The sequence below is a fragment of the Carettochelys insculpta genome, chromosome 13, assembly GCF_033958435.1.
Source record: "Carettochelys insculpta isolate YL-2023 chromosome 13, ASM3395843v1, whole genome shotgun sequence".
Lineage (NCBI taxonomy): Eukaryota > Metazoa > Chordata > Testudines > Carettochelyidae > Carettochelys > Carettochelys insculpta.
In genome coordinates this window covers 5,733,050-5,753,354 of record NC_134149.1, presented here as the reverse complement: position 1 = coordinate 5,753,354, position 20,305 = coordinate 5,733,050, and the positions used below count along the sequence as shown (strand labels likewise).

Sequence of the window (20,305 nt, the reverse complement as noted above, 5' to 3'; positions counted from 1 at the left end):
GTGGTTGAGGTTTACTCAGGCTCTTAAAGGAATTTCAAAGCAATTTTTTTCTCTTGTCCAACCTGGTGGCATTGAATACTCACGAGAACACCACCAAGCTGGAAAAACACTAGCAAATATCATAAGCTGGTCTGGCTTTACAGTTCAGGCTTTGGTCTTGGAGTCAGACAATCCAGATGCAATTTGCAGCTCTGCTGCCGCCTTCCTGTGTGACCCGGGCAAGGCATTTCCAGTACTCCGTGCCCCACCATTACAATTGTGAGAATACTTCCTTCCCTGGCATTTGGGGCATCAGAGTGGGCTGCGGAAGACCAGCATTCAATTCCCTGCTCTACCACAAGTTTCCTGTGTGATTTGGGCAAGTCCCTTAGCTTCTTGGTGCCTCAGTTTTCTGTCCGTACAATGGGGACAACAATGGGGGCCCACAGAGGAAATGGGCATTGCTGGGATAAATGCACTGCATGAACTGACACTGCTGCAAGCAGACTGGGCAGAGGCTGTGTGGAATGTTTTGTCTGCCTTATCCGCTTTGATTGTGATCTTTAGAACAGGAACTGTTTTCTTACTGTGTATATATATGGTGCATACCATCACTAGGCCCCAGTCTAGAGCCCTTTAAATATACTGTAAAAGCAAAACAATGATTATTAACAACGTGAGGCACAACTCTATACTCCTGCTTGGAATGAGCTACTTAGCATGGAAAAGGCCTGTTAATCTAGGTATACCCTTTATTGGCTACTAGCACATAAGAATGTCCACATTGTGTCACACAAATGGTCCACCTAGCCCAGTGTCCTGTCTTCTGACTGTGACCGCTGTCAGGCTTCAAAAAGACAGGACAGAGCAGGGCAATAATCAGCTGAAGCATCCCCTGTTGTCAAGTCCCAGCACCTTGTAGCCAGAGGCATCCTGGGGTTAAACCCCAACCATCTTGGCTAATAGCCAGTGATGTACATGTCCTCCTTGAACTCCTTTAATTCTTTTTGAACCCACTAATGCTTTTGGCCTTCACAATCAGCCCTGGTGATGGTGTCCACATGTTGTGTGAAGTGCTCCTTCTGGTTTATTCTGAACTTGCTGTCCAGCAACGCCAACAGCTGCTGCAGGCCCAGGAGCAAGAGAGCTGGCTCCTCACCTTTGGGAGGGGTGTGGCCCCCGGGTGGGAGGGGTGGGGCTTTGGGCAATGAGCCCTGCCGCTCTTTCCACCGTGTGTGGAGCAGCAGCCCAGCATTTGGTGGTGTTTCAAACAGGCCTGGAGTTCTAGCCGCTATTGCTGCCTGTTAATTTCCTAGGATAACCCTGCTTCATGTGTTACGTGAAGGAATAAAGAACCCTTCCTTGTTCACTTTCTCCACAACCCTAGTGATTTCATAAACCTCTATCCTCTCCCACTTAGTCATCTCTTTTCCAAGCTGAAAAGTTCCAGTCTTATTAATTTCTCCTTACATGGCATTTGTACCAGTCCCCTAATCATTTTTGTTGCCCTTCTCTGTACCTTTGCCATTTCTAAGGTACTTTTTTGGAGATGGGGTAACCTGTCCTGCACGCAGTATTCAAGGTGTGTGTGTATCATGGATTTATATACAATAAAAGCCTGGTTATCTGGCACTCGATAACTGGCACATGTGGTTAACTGGCATGCCTGGCTGCCACAGGGCCAGTGTCCTGGCTGGGGCTGGTTGCCACAGGGCTGGCTGCCGGCTGCCGGCTCTCCTGCCAAATGTAGAGGGGTGGGAAAGAGAGTGGAACCCATTGCTGGGCCCAACTTGAATAACAGACATATTTTATTATCAGGCCTCCCCAGTTCCCTGGGGATGCCAGATAATGAAGCTTATAATGTAGGGTCATTATGATATTTACTGTCTTAGTGTTTATCCCTTTCCTAATGGTTCCAAACATCACTAGCTTTACTGGCTGCTGGTAATACACTGAACAGATGTTCTCAGAGAACTATCCACAATTAGTCCAAGATCTTTCTCTTGAGTGATAAGTTGGGCCCTACCAAATTCGTGGTTCACTTTAGTCAGTTTCAGTTATAGGATTTTTTTAAATTGCAAATTTCTTAATTACAGCTATTTAAATCTGAAAGGTCATGACGTAATTCTAGGTGTCCCAATACCCCAGAAAGGAGCTGTCAGGGATTCACAAGGTTATTGTAGGTTGGGGGGGCGGGTTCAGTACTGCTACCTTTACTTCTGAGCTGCTGCTGGCAGCCCCACTGCTATTAGAGTGGTAGCTGCTGGCCAGAGCCAGCTCTGAAGGTAGAGTGGCCAGCAGTAGCAGCACAGAAAGAAGCCTGGCCTGATGTGGTATTGCCACCCTCATTTCTGTGCTGCTGTCCACAGAGCTGGGCCCTCAGTCAGCAGCTGCTATTCTCTGTCTGGCTGGCTCTGAAAGCAGCAGTACAGATATTAGGGCAACATGGGAATAAGGACAGGTTACTCACCTTTCAGTAACTGGAGTTCTTTGAGATAATTGTCTGTGTGGTGGCTCCACCTTAGGTGTGTCAGCTCCTCTGCACCCATGGGTCCAAGATTTTTGTGTAGCCGTGTCCCTGAACGGTTTGTCTGTGCTTGGAGAGCACAGGCACAAGATGCCTGTGACAGCTACTGTGCATGCAGGGGAACCCTGTCACCTCTGTTCTTCTCTGATCCAGACATCAAGGTAGGAATCTGAGGTTGAGGGGAGGAGGGTAGATGGTGTAGAACCCACAGGGATGACCATCTTGAAGAACTCCAGTTACTGCAAAGGTGAATAACCTCTCCTTCTTCTTCGAGGGCCTCCAGGGGTGCTCTACCTTAGGTGACTAAAGACCAGTGTTGTTGTTAGGAAGTGGGTCCTTTGGGTGACATGTATCAGCTGATGATAGCACCAATTGGCTGAATATAGTCTGACAGTCAAAGTATGTTTGTATGGTATAATGGTGTGTGAATGTGAATGGTGTGTGGAGGCTCATGTGGCTGCTCTGCACGTCCTCAGTGGATACACCTGGCAGATAGGCTGTAGACACAGTCATCACACGTGTGAAATGTGCCTGAATGCCTAGTGGGGGTTCCTTATGATTATTAAAATAGGCAAGTTTTATGCAGCTGGAAATCCATTTTGAGAATCAGAGAACACTAGAACTGGAAGAGACCTCAAGAGGTCGTCGAGTCCAGTCCTCTGCCCTCATGGTGGGACCAAGCACCATCTAGACCATCCCCAATAGATGTCTATCCAACCTGCTCTTAAATACCTCCAGTGATGGAGATTCTACAACCTCCCTAGGCAATTTATTCCAGTGTTTTACCATCCTGACAGTAAGGAAATTTTTCCTAATGTCTAATATAAACTTCCCTTGCAGCAGTTTAAGCCCATTGCTTCTTGTTCTATCTTCAGAGGCCAAGGAGAAGAGTTTTTCTTCCTCCTCCTTGTAAACCCTCTTGAGGTACTTGAAAATCGCTATCATGTCCACTCTAAGTCTTCTCCTTTCTAGACTATACAAGCCCAATTCTTTCAGTCTTCCCTTACAACTCATGTTCTCTAGACCTTTAATCATTCTTGTTGCTTTTCTCTGGACCTTCTCCAATTTCTCTACATCTTTCTTGAAATGTGCTGCCCAGAACTGGACACAATACTCCAATTGAGGCCTACTGAGAGCAGAGTAGAGCAGAATGACTTTCTGTGTCTTGCTCTCAACACTCCTGCTAATGCATCCCAGAATCATGTTTGCTTTCTTTTGCAACAGCATCACACTGTTGACTCATATTTAGCTTGTGGTCCACTATGACCCCTAAATCCCTTTCCGCAGTGCTCCTTCCTAGACAGTCGCTTACCATTTAAGGGGGCTGGCCAACTCTCGACCAAATCTTCAAAATGACTGGCGGGCCAGAGCCTGCTGTGTCATGGACTGGCTAGATGCCTTTCTCCTCCTAGGCTGTTTTTGACATCATCTATTGTCATGTTGTCTGTTGTTAAATGGTGGTTTATATTTGTAATTATATTGTTTGTTGTTGTTACGCTTTACAGTGGCTGTTTGACTGTCCAGTGTGCGCAAGGTGACCCTTGACTCTTTGAAGGAGTGCAACATATCATTGGTGCTTTCCAAGAAGACACAGGACACCCTGAAAGGAAGGTCTTCAACAGTGGCTTGAACCTCCTTGGGGAATCCAGAGAGTTGCAGCCAGGGCACCTGCCACATAACTATTGCTGATGCTAGAGACCTGGCTGTGGTGGCTGCTGCTTCTAGGGTGACCTGTGATGCCATTCTTGCAATTAAGGAGCCCTCATCTGTAAGGGCTTGGTATTGGTCTATTTTATTGGTTGGAATGGCCTCAATAAAAGTGTTAGGCTGGTCAAAAATGTGATGCATGTAATTTGCTAGTAATGCCATGTAGTTGGCAATGCAAAACTGGAGGCTGGCCAAGGAGTACAATTTCTTACCCATTGTATCCAGCCTTTTCCATTCTTTGTCACTGGGGTTGACTCTGATATTATACTGTCTGCTCCTCTGGTTCACAGTATCCACTGTTAAAGAATTCAAGGGTGGATGCAAGAAGAGAAACTCTGAGTCTTTGGAGGCTACATAATATTTGCGCCACAGTCTCTTTGACATTGGTGTGACAGACCCTGGGGTGTTTCAGAGGATTTCATCGGGATCCAACAGTGCTTCATTGATAGGTATTTCCAGTCTATTCTGTGTGGACTTATGTAGAATATTTGTTAGTTTGCATTTAGTATTCCTCGAAGTTGAGAGAGGAATCTCAGGTTTCTGTGAGACTCTTTTGAACAGATCCTGGAAGGATCTAGAGCTGTCAGTTGAGGTGGAAGGCTGAATTATTGAGGCTGTGGAGGATGACAAAGAGACATGTAATGGAGGAAGAGTGTTTGAATGATCTTCCTCTCTAAGCTGAGTGTCATAGTCCTCTGTGTCCAAGAAGTCTGACCTAATAGATCATTGCATACTGGGATGTTGGTTATGGCTAGGAACTGGGAGTGGCTGGTGTCTGAATGCCACCCACAGGTCCCAGTAGAGCCAAGCAGGTGGCAAAGGTGGAGCCCACTGTTGCTGCCACTGTTGTGTATGTAAAGTCTTAGAGTGCTTCTTTGATCTTTTCTGGCATGGTCTGTCATCCTCTGAATCTGAGGACCCCATCAGGTCTGTAGCAGGAGCGTGTGAGTAAGAGAGCCTGGGACTATGCAAAGAGCTCTTGCTCTGCAGGGGCATGCCCAGCACCAAACTGACAAATAAGTTCTCTGAGGCCAGGTATGGCACGAACGGCGGAAGGAGCATCAGTAGCAGGACCCCTTACACTGTGGGTACTGGGGAGGAGAGGAGTCGCTGCAGGCGTATGGTGTTTTTGATGCACTGACCCCATGCTGGTTTCTCAGCACCGCCACCTGCCTGTACCGAAGCAGTAAGCAAGGGAGCCCGCGTGTGCTTTTCAGTCACCGGCTTTTTCTGCACTGCCGTAAGGGTTGCCTCGTCAAAGAGCTTCACCGTTTTGTCAGAGGAGGGCCGGGCGCTCTCCTCCCGACGCCGTGCTGGCGAGGACACCCAGGCTGCCCCCTTAGCTGCGGGGAGGGCGGCAGTGCAGTGCTGGGGAGCGGTCTTGTGTGCCCTCGGAGACAGGCCCCCATGAGGCATAGGACCTTTCCCTGCCTCCAGGGGATTTCCCCCGCTGTGCGGGACTGGAGAGGGGGGAAATCCTTTCCGAACCGTCAGCCCCTCGCGGGCCCCATCCGGAGGGGGACGGGCCCTGAGTTTTAGAGCCTGCTGTGTTCACCAGACTAGGAGCTGCTGGGGGGCGGGGGGGAGAGCGCCCTTGACCACGAAGGCAGCTCCCAGACGTATGGTGCTGCCCCCGGACACTGTCTACGCAATGAAAGGCCCTCAGAGATAGGGCTTGAGAGGCCACGAATAAAGCCGACAGGCCGGCACGCATGAGCGAGTGAGGCGGCACCACGGCGCAGCTGGAAGCCACGTGAGGAAAAACTTTCCCCCATATTGTTTTTTTCTTTTTCCTTCTGCTTCCTTTGGTTCTACATGATCTTCCGACGTGTGTTTGAAGGGTTATTTCGCTGTTGTTTTTTTTTTTTTTTTCACCGAAATGCTCATCTGCGCCGCTCAGGTGGCTGAGGGAAGGAGACGGCCGGAGCCAGCGGTGACCGGAGAACGGAGGGGGAAGGGCTGCCCGCGCATGCGCAGGAGCCGTCACAGGCGTCGCGTGCCTGGGCTCTGCGCGCGCGGGCGGCCCGCGGAGGGGCACTGCTACACAAACGTCTCCCACACGGGGGCGTGGCGGAGCTGACACGCCAAAGGCGGGGCACCCACAAGGACCGTCAAAGAAGGATCGCTATTGCCCAGCCATCCAGTACAGAAGCTGATTTTAGCACTAGGTTACATACCACAGTGGGTCTATCCCAGCAGTGCTCATCACTGAATAAATCATTTAGTTATTCTTTAAAGTGCTACATTTCTGCTGCTTTGTTTTGTGGGAGTTAGTAGACCTGCAATTTCGTGTCTGGGTGCAAAGAATTTATTTAGCATCACCCTTCCAGTGGCTTCACTAACCCTTGGGCAGGCCTCTTGCTTCTGAAGTACTTCAAAATTGTTGTTGGTTTTTGAGTCTTTAATGGTTGCCCATGAAATTTTTTTTTTGGTCAATCTAATTATACTTTTAGACTGGACTTGCCAGAGATTGTGCGTTTCCATTTTCCTCTGCAGCATTCAAATCCGGTTTTTAGAAAGATGGCTTTTTGCTGCTCATGACCTCTTTCCCTCTTCACAATTCTGGCCTTGCAGCTGATGTGCAAGGGGCTGTAAGACCTGGTGCATGTGTGGACAGGACTGGGGCTTGCAGCACTGTCCCACAATGCCTCAGTTCAGTGGTACTGCTCGTATTCCTATGTCTGTGCTGCCTCTACCCTATATCTATGGCTACGTACACAAGCATCTACGTAGGGGTGGGGTCAGACCCAATCCAGTCAACATCATACAGTAAGAAGAGTAAAGATGACATTCCCCCACTTATGTTCCTTTTTGACATCACAATTTTTTTAAAGTATATGCAATAAATTTTACAGAGCCCTTTGGAGATTAACTTTTAGATGGAAGATTCTGAGACTGTATAAGCAAATGTTCTCTCTTGTAGGCTGTCTCTCTCTACTTTGAAGTACTGGTAGGTTAGCCATGGCTACACACAAGCCAGCACTTCAAAGTCTAACACTTTGGAGATGCCACAGGGGAGAATTAGCTTTATGAAGTGCTGCATGTGCACCACAGCACTTCATTAAACCACCCCCCCAACACCCTACTTACCATGCTCTCTTTGAAGTAGAGAGCTAGTGTAGACACAGCCTTAGCTAAGCAGGCCACTGGGAGTTTTTTCAAACCAATGTATTATATTGCCAATTTAGCTAATCAGGGGGTCTGCGCCCTCTCTCTTTTTCAAAGGGTATAATTTAGAGGGACCAGGAGGCTCAAGAATCTCTGTGACATGAAGCACACTCCTAACCCATTGGTCAAATCACATAGGTGGAAATTATACTGTTACTTAAATAAAGTGCATAAGAGATCATAAACCAGTTACTAGTAAACAGATGCCCACATTAGAACAACCATTTCTACCTTGGAAATTTCAGAACAGAATTGAAATTCTCCTTTGGAGCTACCTCAGTTTAAATCCATACATCAGGCTGTTTAATTAGGTAATAAAAAGTTTCATGGATTTGACTGCTCTGTACATGCTAAAAGTCCTTGTGAAACTTTGTATAAATGAGGATTGTGTTTTAAAGTAAATATTTTAAACTTTCGACTCATCCTTGGCCATACTGTGAATTTTGTAAGTGTGCCATTTTTATGTCACTTGTGAGTTTTGCAGAAACGCTGCTCACCCCACTTCCTGTTCTTTTAAATCCCTGGTGGTCAAGTAAAGACAGTATCTTAAACTAAAACTTTATATTACACAATGCCCTCTTACAGAAATCAAATTATTAATCTGGCAACCAAACCCTAATGGGACATTATGCCAGTTTTAATCCCAAATTCTGTAAGATGCAGAAGTGCTTTCAGCAGACATTTTCTGTAAATGAAAAAAGTGGGGTTGGGTTCCCGCCCCCCATAGTTTAATGGACTTCTCAAAGTACAAAGTTTATGGTAGGAAGTACCTTTTGTAGAATGGCACCAGTTTCAACATGAGGCTGAACACATTTAACACCACTGGCTAGTGTTTGTAGATGTACACAGGCTCTGATTTCTGAGGGGAGCACCAAGTGCAGTGCTGAAACCTCCTCTCCCCACCAACCATTAAAGAAGTCACATCACAAAGAAGGTAACACAGGGCATGCACAAAAATATTTTAACTGCTTGGCAAACTACAGTATTTGTATAGCAAGTTTCCCTTGATATACTGCTCTTAAGCATTTGATTGCTTATTTGTGAAGTGTTCCCATTATAGTTAACTGGGTATTGCCTCAGTGGATTGTTATGGAGGAAAACTAAATTATAAATCTATTGCATTTTTCCCTCTAAAATGTGTGTATGAAGTAATTTATTCTACTTGTCTCGATATTCTGTTTCTGATTAGGCATCATTTTGAAAAAACAAATGCGGTGCGGAGAAAACTGTACAATTGTTATGGAGCCAGAGGTGCTTGTAAACTTTGAGAGAGTTTAACGTCCATGTTGCTCTCTGGATTTGTAAAGATCATAAACTCTGCAGGAAATAGAATCATCTACAATAAAACTGAAGACCTTTGGACTTTTACAGGAACAAGATTATTACTGGTAAGAATATCAGCCAAAGAGGAGCTCCTGGAAAAGTTGTATACCCCGCAGCTCATCTTTATCGGGCTGAAAGATGGGCTTACTCTACTGAATTTATTATTATCCCATGCCAGCCAATATAAACTCATATCTAGCTCAGACCTGCTCGACCAACTGTGGAGCTTATTTTAAAACTAATTTTTGCACTTACATATATTTGGGAAAGTGCCAGCTTCTCTGCTAGTCTCTGAAAACAAAAGTTTTCCATTTTTAAAAAAATTTGAAGTGATCTTTCAAGGAGATGCCTCAGAAGAGCCCATGACACTGAAATTTATACATAGAAAACTGGCTTATTAATTATTAGAATATAGTTATAAAAAGTATTAAGGTCCAAAGCAATCTCTCATCCAAGAATCCAAAGCAGCAATTGGAGTCCACTTCCTGTTGTTTCCTATATTTGAATGCTCCACAACTAGCAGGACAGTCTAGAAATAAGGCTTTGTGACTTTCGGAATCATCCATTTGATAAAGGAAATAAATAAAACTTCAGAGCAGTAATATATCTGACAAGAAAATAAACAAGTCAGACAGAGTTGTGCAGTTTTATTTGAAGAAAAACAGTGCTGTTATCGTTAACAAAATCCTACATTACACTAAATGCATGTTCCTTTGGAAGATAAGCAAGCTGTAAAGAAGGTGCACAACGTTATGTACAGTTTTAAGTTAAAAAAAGTTTCACATTTTTACATAGTATTTACTGGACAGTCCTATGCTTTAATGATATAATTGGTAAGAGTAAAATGAAAAGTAACAAAAAAAAAAAGTCACAGGAAATCGCTGCTGGAAAAGTATATAATGCACTATTTTTATTTAAAAAACTGGTTTCATTGCATCATTCATTTTAAATCAAACTTTGGATACAGTATTTTTATAAAGTGATTAGATTAGATTAACATTTTCAGGAAGAGTATGAATGACGTAAATGTTTTCCAATGCTGCTATACATGTAACCTGTATTTTCTGCCATATAGGCTGCAGTTCAGCTTGTACATCTTAAAATAATTATGCAGTAGGTTTCTCAATACATGGTAAAAATATATCACAGCAAGGGAGATATGTTCCAAGGACACTGTGAAATTCTTCAGTCCACTTTCACAACACTGTATATCTTACTAACAAACCAGAAGCAGGCAAAAAATCCAATTGTCCCTAAAACAAGAAGAGTGTTAAAATGGTTAAGTTTACTTTCCATACATGCTTTTGGAGCAAGTCTAGTAACAGGCAACTCCCAGGAGCACAGAATATTCCATTATCCTGCAGTTACCAATCCAGAAATAAAAGTGATTTTTTAGTTTTAACAATGCACAACATGGGACTACTAAATTATCAGTTTCAAAGCCAAGACTTTTAAAACTTCTTTGCATGGTGTGCCCCTAAACAACTGAACATGGTTACATAAATCTGTCATTACCAGCCACATGGATACCCTAAATCAACTAGTAGCTAATTTTCTAAACTGTAAGCAACATTTACAATGTATACATATGCAAAGCCCATGTCCAGCTCAAATTATACACTGCCTTGAGGTCATATACTACTGCAAAGCCTTGTGGTCTAGTCTACTGAACTGCCCATTGACTAGGGATACAGACATCTGGATACTATTCCAGGATCTGACACCAATTATGTGACCCCAGATAAGCAGTTCTATTCCATTTTTCCTGTAGTTACACTATGTATTAAGCATAGGAACTGTCTTACTATGCTTGTGTGTGACTGCACCATACTAAGGCTGATCTTGATTGGACCCTCTAGACACAACCATGGTACAAATAAATAGTCCAGTTAGAGGGTGGGCCAACCTACCACTGAAAATGGTAGTCCAATCAAATTTTAAAAAATCCACCCCGCTGTAGAAGGGGAATTCACAGTAGTGGGCTACCTCCTCCCCCTCAAGTTGAATTGTAGACTGAGAGTACAGTGTCAATTTCTAAATAAAGGTAATTTGCCACTGAAACAATTTATCAAGTCTGCAGTGGGCACTTTGGCTTTTTAAAAATCAAGACTGGATGTTTTCCTTTTAAAAAAAAAAAAACAAACCAAACAACCTGCTCTAAGAATTGTTTTGCAGAAGTTCTTTGGCCCATGTTAATCAGGCAGTTAAACCAGATCATCATAGTGGTCCCTTTTGCTCTATAGTTGGGTCTACACTATAAAATTCTGTCTACAGAAGTCACCATTGAAAGAGTTTTGTCAACAGAACCTGTCTACAGAACACGTCCACACCTAAGAGAGGCTCCCCCATCAACGCCCTCTGTCAGAGAGAGGGAGACTGCCCAGCCTTTTGTCGACACAAGAGCCAAAACGGAAGCTCTGCAAACAGGGCTGCCAGGTGAACTGGAAGCCCTCTCTGTTGACAGAGGGTCCCCTGGATCGTCTACACTATTTTTCTGTCAACAAAATCTGTCTACAGAGGCGCTCTGCCTCAAACTTTCAGGACATAACTACTGGGAAAAAGGTGGCGTTCTGTCAACAGATTCTAGACAGAATGGATTTGTAGTGTGAACGCTCCCTAGTTTTGACAACAGAAGGCCTCTTCTGTAGACAAAACTTAGTAGTGTAGACACAGCTTATAAGCAAGAGTTGAGTACTTTGACTGCAGCAGTTACTGAAGACTTAAGGCAGGAATAACCATTGCATGGTAAAAGGGTGAAGAACAAGACAGGGCAGAAGGCTGAGTATTTTCTGGTATTAGTGTAAAAAGCAAAGTTGTGGCTGCCTCACGCACTATCACCATTATGGGGTGAATGAAAAGAAGGACAGAATACTATGCCTGCTTTTCAATTACTAGGGTCATATGCAATGCATCCCAAATACCCTCCCAATTAACTCAGTTGAGACTTGGTGGCAAATACAATCAATGTTTTTCTCAAAACCCCACACCAAGTTCAAATGCACTTTCTGAAATAAATTTGTTGCCCTTCTAACAACCTTGCAATCAGACAGATTCAATATTGAAATAGGCATTTCTGTAGACACTTTGCACATTGGTTAACAGAGGCACATATGTCAAATTAGATGGTACAAATTATATCTTGCTGTTAGCAGGAAACATTAGTATTGGCATAGAAAGATTTTTAAAAGGCGCCGATGGGTTGTGTGTTACTGCAACTATTCTATAAAGATTCACTGCACCTTCTTAGGAGACATACCCACTCCAGAGGCTTTTCATAAACAAATTATAGAAAACACGTCATGTTCAATATGAGCTCTATAATTTTATTTATTCACTACCACAAGGCACAATCACTGGAAGAATGTGTCAGGTTCTTTATTGGACTATTCTACCTTTTACATATTTGTTGCGTTAGCTTGTCCTTCTACACAACTACACCACTTGCTGACCAGACTTTCATAAGTGATAAATAAGGAGCCTTTCTTCAGATGCTTTCTATTATATACCCACTAGTTCTTGTGGTACTTCACTTTACCACATATATTTCACTAAAGGGCTTTTTGACAGCCTATTATTACGTGCTGTAGATTACCCTTCTCCTCCAAATCTGCAGTTATCATACTCTGAAACAGTAGGGGATGGCAGATTTACCATGCTTGATAGGAAATCATACACCAACCACAAAAGGAATGTAATTCCTTTGTGGGCTTGACATCACTAAGTCTTTCTAGTTTATAGCTGATTCTCTCCTTCTCATTGTGTCCAATACTCCCTTATCTGCATTGTTACAACCTCTCTTCCTTCAGCTCATAGCGTCTTCCTTTCAGTGTTTGTTACCCTGTATCCCACCTTTTTGTTATATTTATAACAGAGCCTGCACTGAGGCTTCTTCTGTCTCTTAAAAGCAGCTACTTATCAAGCTGCCATGTTCTTCCTACATTTAAAAAAAAAAAATCAACCAGCTTTCCTGTAACCTAAATTCAGTATTTTACAGCAGTACAATTTTAGCACAAGGACAAGATTTTTCCATCACACAGTTCCATGAACATGCGATGGCAAGTATGCACAAGCGTACAATAGAAATGCACTCTCCACAAACACACCCACCCACCAATACTTTCCCCACCTTTGATATTCGTAGGAATGGCACTTATCCCACTTAAATTCACTCTTTCCAGAGGTCTTATTAATGATAGGTGACTTCCCTCTTCTTTTTTCTCCCCTAATAAATAGATAGGACACACACACACCCTTGGTTTTCTCATTTTTGCTCCAAAATCTGATGAAGTGGGGCTTACCCATAAAAGCTCATTACATAATAAATAAAATTGCTAGTTTTTAGGGTGCTACAGGACTGGGGGGGGGTGCGCGCAAACGTGTGTTTTGTGAAGCTACAAACTAACGTGACTACCCCTTCTGAGACCATCCACCAACCCTTGTTATCCCAGACCTTCCCTTAGCATCACTTTCTCTCAGAGTATGGCTTCATTCAAAATGCAAAAATTACCAAAGCCATTCCCAGTGAGCGAGGACTATTTATTTATAATCAGGTTTCTCACGTATACCAACAGAATAACTTGCAACTTCTCTGCCCAAAATCTGCTCAGTAAACCAAAGAAAAGTTTCCCTTTCTTCTAGATTTTGCCAATTTAGATAATAGAAGACAAGCAGATTGACTAAGATATTAGCAACTAAATTTGAGACGTGTACTTGTAAACGCATACAATGGAGGCAAAAGTCAAATATCAGTGCGGCTCCGACAGAACACTGCTAGACTGCTCATTTGGATTTTGTCCAGGGCTTCTATAATTATTTTCATCATCAATACACAGAATCTCCTCTACCAATACCACAATGGCCCATCTGTAAATAGAGTTCAGTCACTGTTTCCATTATAAACCCCAGAATGCACTGTAATTCCTCCAAACAAAAATTTCTTAAGGATTTAGAATGCAGATGGCTGTCTTGACCAGAGACTTCAAAGGGGATGCCAGTCTATAGATACCATAATTTGAATCATAAATACCACCTGGGTGATAGATATCACATCTACTTCAAAAGCAAAGATCAAAATAGTTTGAGAGGAGCTAGCATGATCCGTGTCATTTCAAATATTTACCTTTAAGAGCCTTTAAATTTCAGATGTATAGCAAATCAGCTGAAAACTTCAGACACACAATCTTTTATATATTCCCAAACTTTTATAAGCCTGTAGGTTATTCGTTTATCTGACAGACTAACTCTCATAGCACAGTTCAGTACATTACTTGGTGTCAGTAGTTTGCCAAGGGAGGTTGTGGAATCTCCATCGCTGGAGATATTTAAGAACAGGTTAGATAGATGTCTATCAGGGATGGTTTAGATAGTACTTGATCCTGCCATTGGGGCAGGGGGCTGGACTCAATGGCCTCTCGAGGTCCATTCCAGTGCTAGTGTTCTATGATTCTAAGATATTACAGAGTTAATTTAAGATTACACAAAACCAACATTACCTGATAGTGGGATTTAACTACTGTTCACTAGTAACCTGCAGGTTTGCGGAGCTCCTAGAACTCACTTAAAATCCTCTCATAAATGCTGGCCACTTCTTCCAGGTTCTAGCAACAAGAGCACTTCTGAGGAAGGGAACACTTCTTCTCTAACCTGATTTGCAGCTTTACTGCTCTCTGCAAGGCTGTCACTTTTCTATTCTGCTTAGGAAGTCGTTTCTTTTCTATTGCCTTTGCAAACTTTTTAAATAAGATAACATATTTCACTTCGACTCTGTATTGTGAAGGCCACAGCACTAAGCTGGTGTGTTTGACTAATTGACTGAGCACAATGGGCCAAATTCTTCCCTTTCTGGCACCTGGTTTAGTAATTTACAGAAGGGATAAATGGGTATAAAATGTTAGATTAGGATGGTGCCCCATGTGAGCAATTCTACAATATAGGCACTGACCAATCAGTTAAGAGTAGAAATACAAACCAAGTAATACCTGGGTGAGGTGAATACAAGTGAAGGAAAGAGTTATTTTAAAGGTTTTTAAATGCTGCAGCTGCAGCTACAGCTTTATCATTTACTTCAGTGTGATGGACAAGAAGAGTGGGATTTTCGGAGGCTCCCAAAGGAGTTAGGTGCCTGATAGCCATTGTTCAAAATGTGATCACGAGTATTGCACAATGGCGTTCTCCTGCTTCTGAGCCCTTCTCTGATTAAAGCCAGTCTTGAAATACGAGCAGACATCTAATAGCACTTTCTCTCAACTGAAATCCTACCTAGATTGCCCTCTTTGTCGCTGTAAAATACCATTCTAATAAACAGCTGACTCAGCTTGTTAAACGGGGTGCCCTTTCCCGCAGAAGGAATACTCTATTAGATTTATAATATACAATACATGCCCAGTATCAATTTTTGTAAGCTTAAACATGATGGCCAATTTGAAAACACATCTATGCTTACCAAAAAGCAACAAGGTTATTTTTTCCATGAGTGGTCTAATTTGTTAACATCTAAGGATCTGATTAACACTTCTTCGGTTTCTTTCACAAAGCATGGTCAAAAGCAAATCAGAATTTTCTGAAAGACCATTTGCATAGTCTACTGATTCAGGTTATAGCTTCACCTGACTGGCTATTTAGTTATCAGAGTGCAAGAAGGGTTTTAATCGCCAATGAAATATCAGATGGCACAAAGAACAGGAAAACGGACAAACTTTTCACTGTAAGCAAGTTCTGCTCACTGTGGATGTTAATCAGTTTCTTCCAGTATATATGACAGATTCAGACAGGAAAGGTAACAGTGTTCCTGAAGAATAGCTGTTAGCTCTATATTATTAATCCATAATCCTTTTTTCATTTACACCCAGCCAGCCACACACTTTTGTGAAAGATCCCAACTGCACCAGAAACACCTCTGACAGCCCTAAAAGATTGTGATATGTTCTAGAATCAAGTACTGCGAGTGCATTTTGTAAATGATTTTATTTTATATTTAATCTTAAATAATCCCAGACAGAATATGGATTAGGGCAGACATTCATTTAAGGATTTACTTTTTTTTGGTACAACATCTTCAAAGGAATGTTTTTCAGAATTACTTCAAGATTTTAACTTTCCTTGATAAGCCCTTAGCGCTGATCCATACAAATGAAAAGATCAGCTCTCTGAAAATCATTGTGTCTGTTCTCTGTGATTCTACAGAAGTGAAAGTGTAAGCTTGAGTTTTAAATAACTATTATAAAGAAATCCATGAAAGTGATAGCCAAGATGTTACTCAAGTAATTTCCGTAACTGAGGAAGCAAAATATGACCAGTACGTCTGAAAACAGCTGACAATTCAGCTCTTTTTATCTTTTGTCCTTGGCTTTCTACATTGTTGAATTCTCTAGTCAGTAACACATAATAGTAGTTGGCAACAGTTTTCTTTCTGTGTCTGCAGAGCATTAGCTAATGATGTTCTTTTAACTGGCTAGCATCAATTTATTAGTAAACTATTTCTTTTTTAATTTCACTTCAATATTAAAAACAGAATTACTGCACCACATAATTCCAAACGCTTCAAAGCAGACTGTTCTGTACTACTCAGCTCTTCTAGCTTTATTGTTTAATGAAGAAAAACACATTCAGAGCATGAACAGAATGTAAGAAAGCAAATAGAAGAGAACTCTGCACTTGCCTGATACTTCTTATGTACCTTAAAAGCTTTTTGTATCATACTGGTTTCAATCACTGCACAGTGGTGGGTGCTTCAGAATCTCAGATTCTAAATACAATCTACCCAGAAGATCAAAACTCAATTTTGAACATGACATTAACTCTCAAGTGAAAGTGATGTTCAAAAACAGGTCACTGTAAAGCAATATGCTTTCACTAAGCTCAACCATTCTCCCTACCACAAAGCACAAAATGCATGAAATCATAATTATCAATACATTTCAATGCAATTTGTACGTTAAAAGAACGTCTGCTTGGATGTACACCACAAGTGTTTAGATTGAGCCAGCTTAATTATATGTTGATAAAAATGTTTGATATATTCACAAGTAGTTGTTTACCCCAAGACTCAGCTCCTACTTGGTTATTCACTATGATCCCTTTTGTGGCAGCCACAATAGCACACCATGTTGCGGTACACGAGCTGTTCATGACAACTTTTATATTGGATTTCAGCTACCATGATGGAGAAACATTTAAAAAGAAAGAAACAGAAATACCTACTGCTAACATAATTGGAACAGGTCAAGGTCCCACTCCTGAAAATATTTATGCACAAGAGTAGATGTACTCACATGACGAGTCTGTTAACTCACATCAATAATTTGACTCACATTCAGAAGTGTTGGCAGGATTGGGCCCTTATTTAGATTTAATTACAAAGTGGGTGCAATTAAGGAAAACTAATGATAAACCAAAAAACAAAACTCTTAATTTTGACTGGATCGTGTAGGTACAGTAGTTTAAGATCTATCAAAACCACAGACTGCTATATTATTAGAGAGGATAACAATAAAAAAATTAGTTTATCAATAACTCAAACTGGGAATTCCTCACAAATTTAAATATGCAAGCCATGTTTAACTTACTAAGTACGAAATATGGAAAAAAACACTTTCTAAAATAATGGGATTCCAGTGACTTTCTTAATGAAATGGTTATAGAAAGCAGTACTACTCTTAATGGGGGTCCTATAAAAGTTAACACCTGAAAATAACAGAACTACACATTACTGCACTTTTTCAAGCCTCATTGGCCTTCTCATTAAGGACTGCAGGAGCAATATGTCTGAAGCTCTTAATACCATTTCAGCAGCTGCCATGACAATTTCAATTATCATTTTATATGTGAAAAGGATTTTTTTTTAATTCTACCAATTTACATCTTGTAAGTTCAAATTGAAATTGGCAGAGTAGCAGCTAACCAAAACTAAAACCGACACACATTAACATATTGCTTTAGTTTGAAAGTAATTAAAATATTTTTAACTATAGATTTCTGTTTTTGTAAATTACAGAGGACATCTGGAGCTTGTGTGTTTTGCCAAGGTTTAAGCAGAGGTTTAGCTGGCAATGTGCTACATTCCATGTTTGTGTTCTAATAGTTTAAAATTGGAAGAATTGAACCCTCTCCGTTTTCATTTGTCAGAGACTCAAAACTGCACAGGATACACTCAGCAGCCTTCCCTCCCTCCCAAATGAGAAGGGGAAGAGAGACAGGCTTCAGCAGGCTGTAAATAATGAGAAGAAAGAAACATAACATATATATGGCCACTAATGTCATTAAACATATTTTACGTATTTGCTCACTTCACTCAGAAATTCATGCACTAAATACTTCCTTCTAATTCTCGCATGCACACTGCTGTGGTCATTGAACCAGCTTCAGACATCGTAAAGATCGCACTCTTTCTCCTCTCGGTTGCAGGGCTTAAACCATAAGAACCCCACCCCCACCCCACCCAAAAAAAAAAACAGCAACTTTTTCAGTGTCCAGGAAAATGAAGATGAAACACTCTCTCACAGCAATTGTGAGAGATCTGGCGACATATACCTAGTCCTGCATCAGTGGCGACAGCTGGATTAAGTGACCTCTCAAGGTCCCCTTTTCTCTAAATTTCTCTGATTCTGTATTTATACTGAGCCAATAAAAATAGCTGCATTTGTTTTCAAAAAGCAGGTAAGCTCAAAGACATTGCAATTTAAGTTATCCTGTTACTGGCAACTATAAAGCACTGTGTTAGGTACTCAGCAAGGTGTTCTCTCTATAAAATTCTACTACTCATGATCTGGGATTCAAAGTGAAATGGCACATATAAAGGTAGTACTGTGTGAACTCTATATCTTGCAGCATCAAGATGTTAAAAAAAAATTATTAAAAAGATGGCATCCTGAGCATTGCACATTGCTTTGGAACCTGTCTGTTCACACAAAATCCTCTCCTCTTCTGTATTTTTTCCAGGCCAAATTTGCAGGTCAGGACCCAACATTACACTTGAAGTTGCTCCTCTGATCCCACTTTGGAATTCCAAAAGAAATTACAACTACTTAAGGAACTCCCTGCTGCTACTCGGGACCTTATTCACTCAGACACACCATCTGAGCCCCATTCCGGATTATTCTATTTACTTCCCAAAATCCACAAACCTGGGAACCCCAGATGACCTATCATTTTGGGTATTGGCACCCTTACCACCGGACTATCCAGTTATGTGGACTCTCTCCACAAACCCTATGCCACCAAACACTCCCAGCTATCTCCGAGATACCACTGACTTCCTGAGAAAATTACAAAACATCAGAAAAGTTCCTGACAACACCATCCTTGCCACCATGGATGGAGAGGCTCTGTACACTAACATTCCACACGAAGACTGATCACAAGCGATCAGGAGTACCATCCCTGATGTCACCACAGCCAATCTGGTGTCTGACCTCTGTAACTTTGTTCTTACCCACAATTATTTCCAATTTGGGGACAATTTATACCTCCAGATTAGTGGAACTGCTATGGGCACCCGCATGGCCCCACAATAGGCTAATATATTTATGGCTGATATGGAACAATGATTCCTCAGCTCTCATCCCCTACTACCCCTCCTCTACTTAAGATACATTGATGACATCTTTATGATTTGGACCCATGGTATAGAGACTCTAGAAGAATTCCACAGAGACTTTAACAATCTGCACCCCACCATCAACTTATGCCTCGACTACTCCACGTGAGAGAGACACTTCCTGGACACTACAGTACAAATCAGGGATGGCCTGATCAGTACCACACTCTACCAGAAACCCACTGATCGCTATACTTACCTACACGCTTCTAGCTTCCATCCTACACACATTACTAGATCCATTGTTTATAGTCAAGCCCTTAGGTACAATCGCATTTGCTCTGAGCTTACTGACAGAGACCAAAAACTACAAGATCTTTACTAAGTATTCATAAACCTGAATGACCCACCAGGAGAAATAAAAAAAATAAATCGACGGGGCCAGATGAATACCCAGAGACCAGCTACTCCAAGATAGGCCCAAAAAAGCCAAGAACAGAACACCACTGGCCATTACCCACAGCCCCCAACTCAAACCACTGCAATGCGTTATTAAAGACCTACAACCTATCCTTAATCAGGATGCCACACTCCAGAAGGCCCTAGGTGACAGGCCTGTTCTCTCCTACAGACAACCTCCCAACCTTATGAGACTTCTCACCAACAGCCACAGTCCATACCACAGGAACACCAGTCCTGGGACTTTTCCTTGCAACAAAGCCCGCTGCCAACTTCATCCAAATATCTATTCTGGGGACACCATCACTGGACCTAACCAGGTTAGTCACAGAATCACGAACACATTCTCATGTTCCTCAGCTAACATCATATATGCCATCATGTGCCAACAATACCCAGATGCTTTGTATATTGGACAGACTTCAAAGTCTTAGACAAAGAGTTAATGGGTACAAAACAGACATAAAAACACTCCTGATCCACAAACCGGTCAGCTGACATTTTAATGGAGTGGGCCATTCTGTTAATGACTTAAGAGTTTGCGTTTTATTGAAGAGGAAATTTCACACTACTTTGGAAAGAGAGGCTGCTGAACTCTGTTTTATATT

At 42.0% G+C, this 20,305-nt stretch overlaps 1 protein-coding gene across 1 annotated transcript in view; it reads right to left on the bottom strand.

The window, feature by feature from the left end:
• Window positions 1-9,336: 9,336 nt before the first annotated feature.
• The window catches only part of LOC142020225 (transmembrane 9 superfamily member 2-like), a 54,586-nt gene continuing 43,617 nt past the window's right edge, over window positions 9,337-20,305 (bottom strand). Inside the window, exon 17 of the mRNA XM_075007904.1 lies at window positions 9,337-9,957. Coding sequence (XP_074864005.1) covers window positions 9,890-9,957 — 68 coding nt within the window. The 3' untranslated portion in view covers window positions 9,337-9,889. The remainder of the gene's footprint in view (window positions 9,958-20,305) is intronic.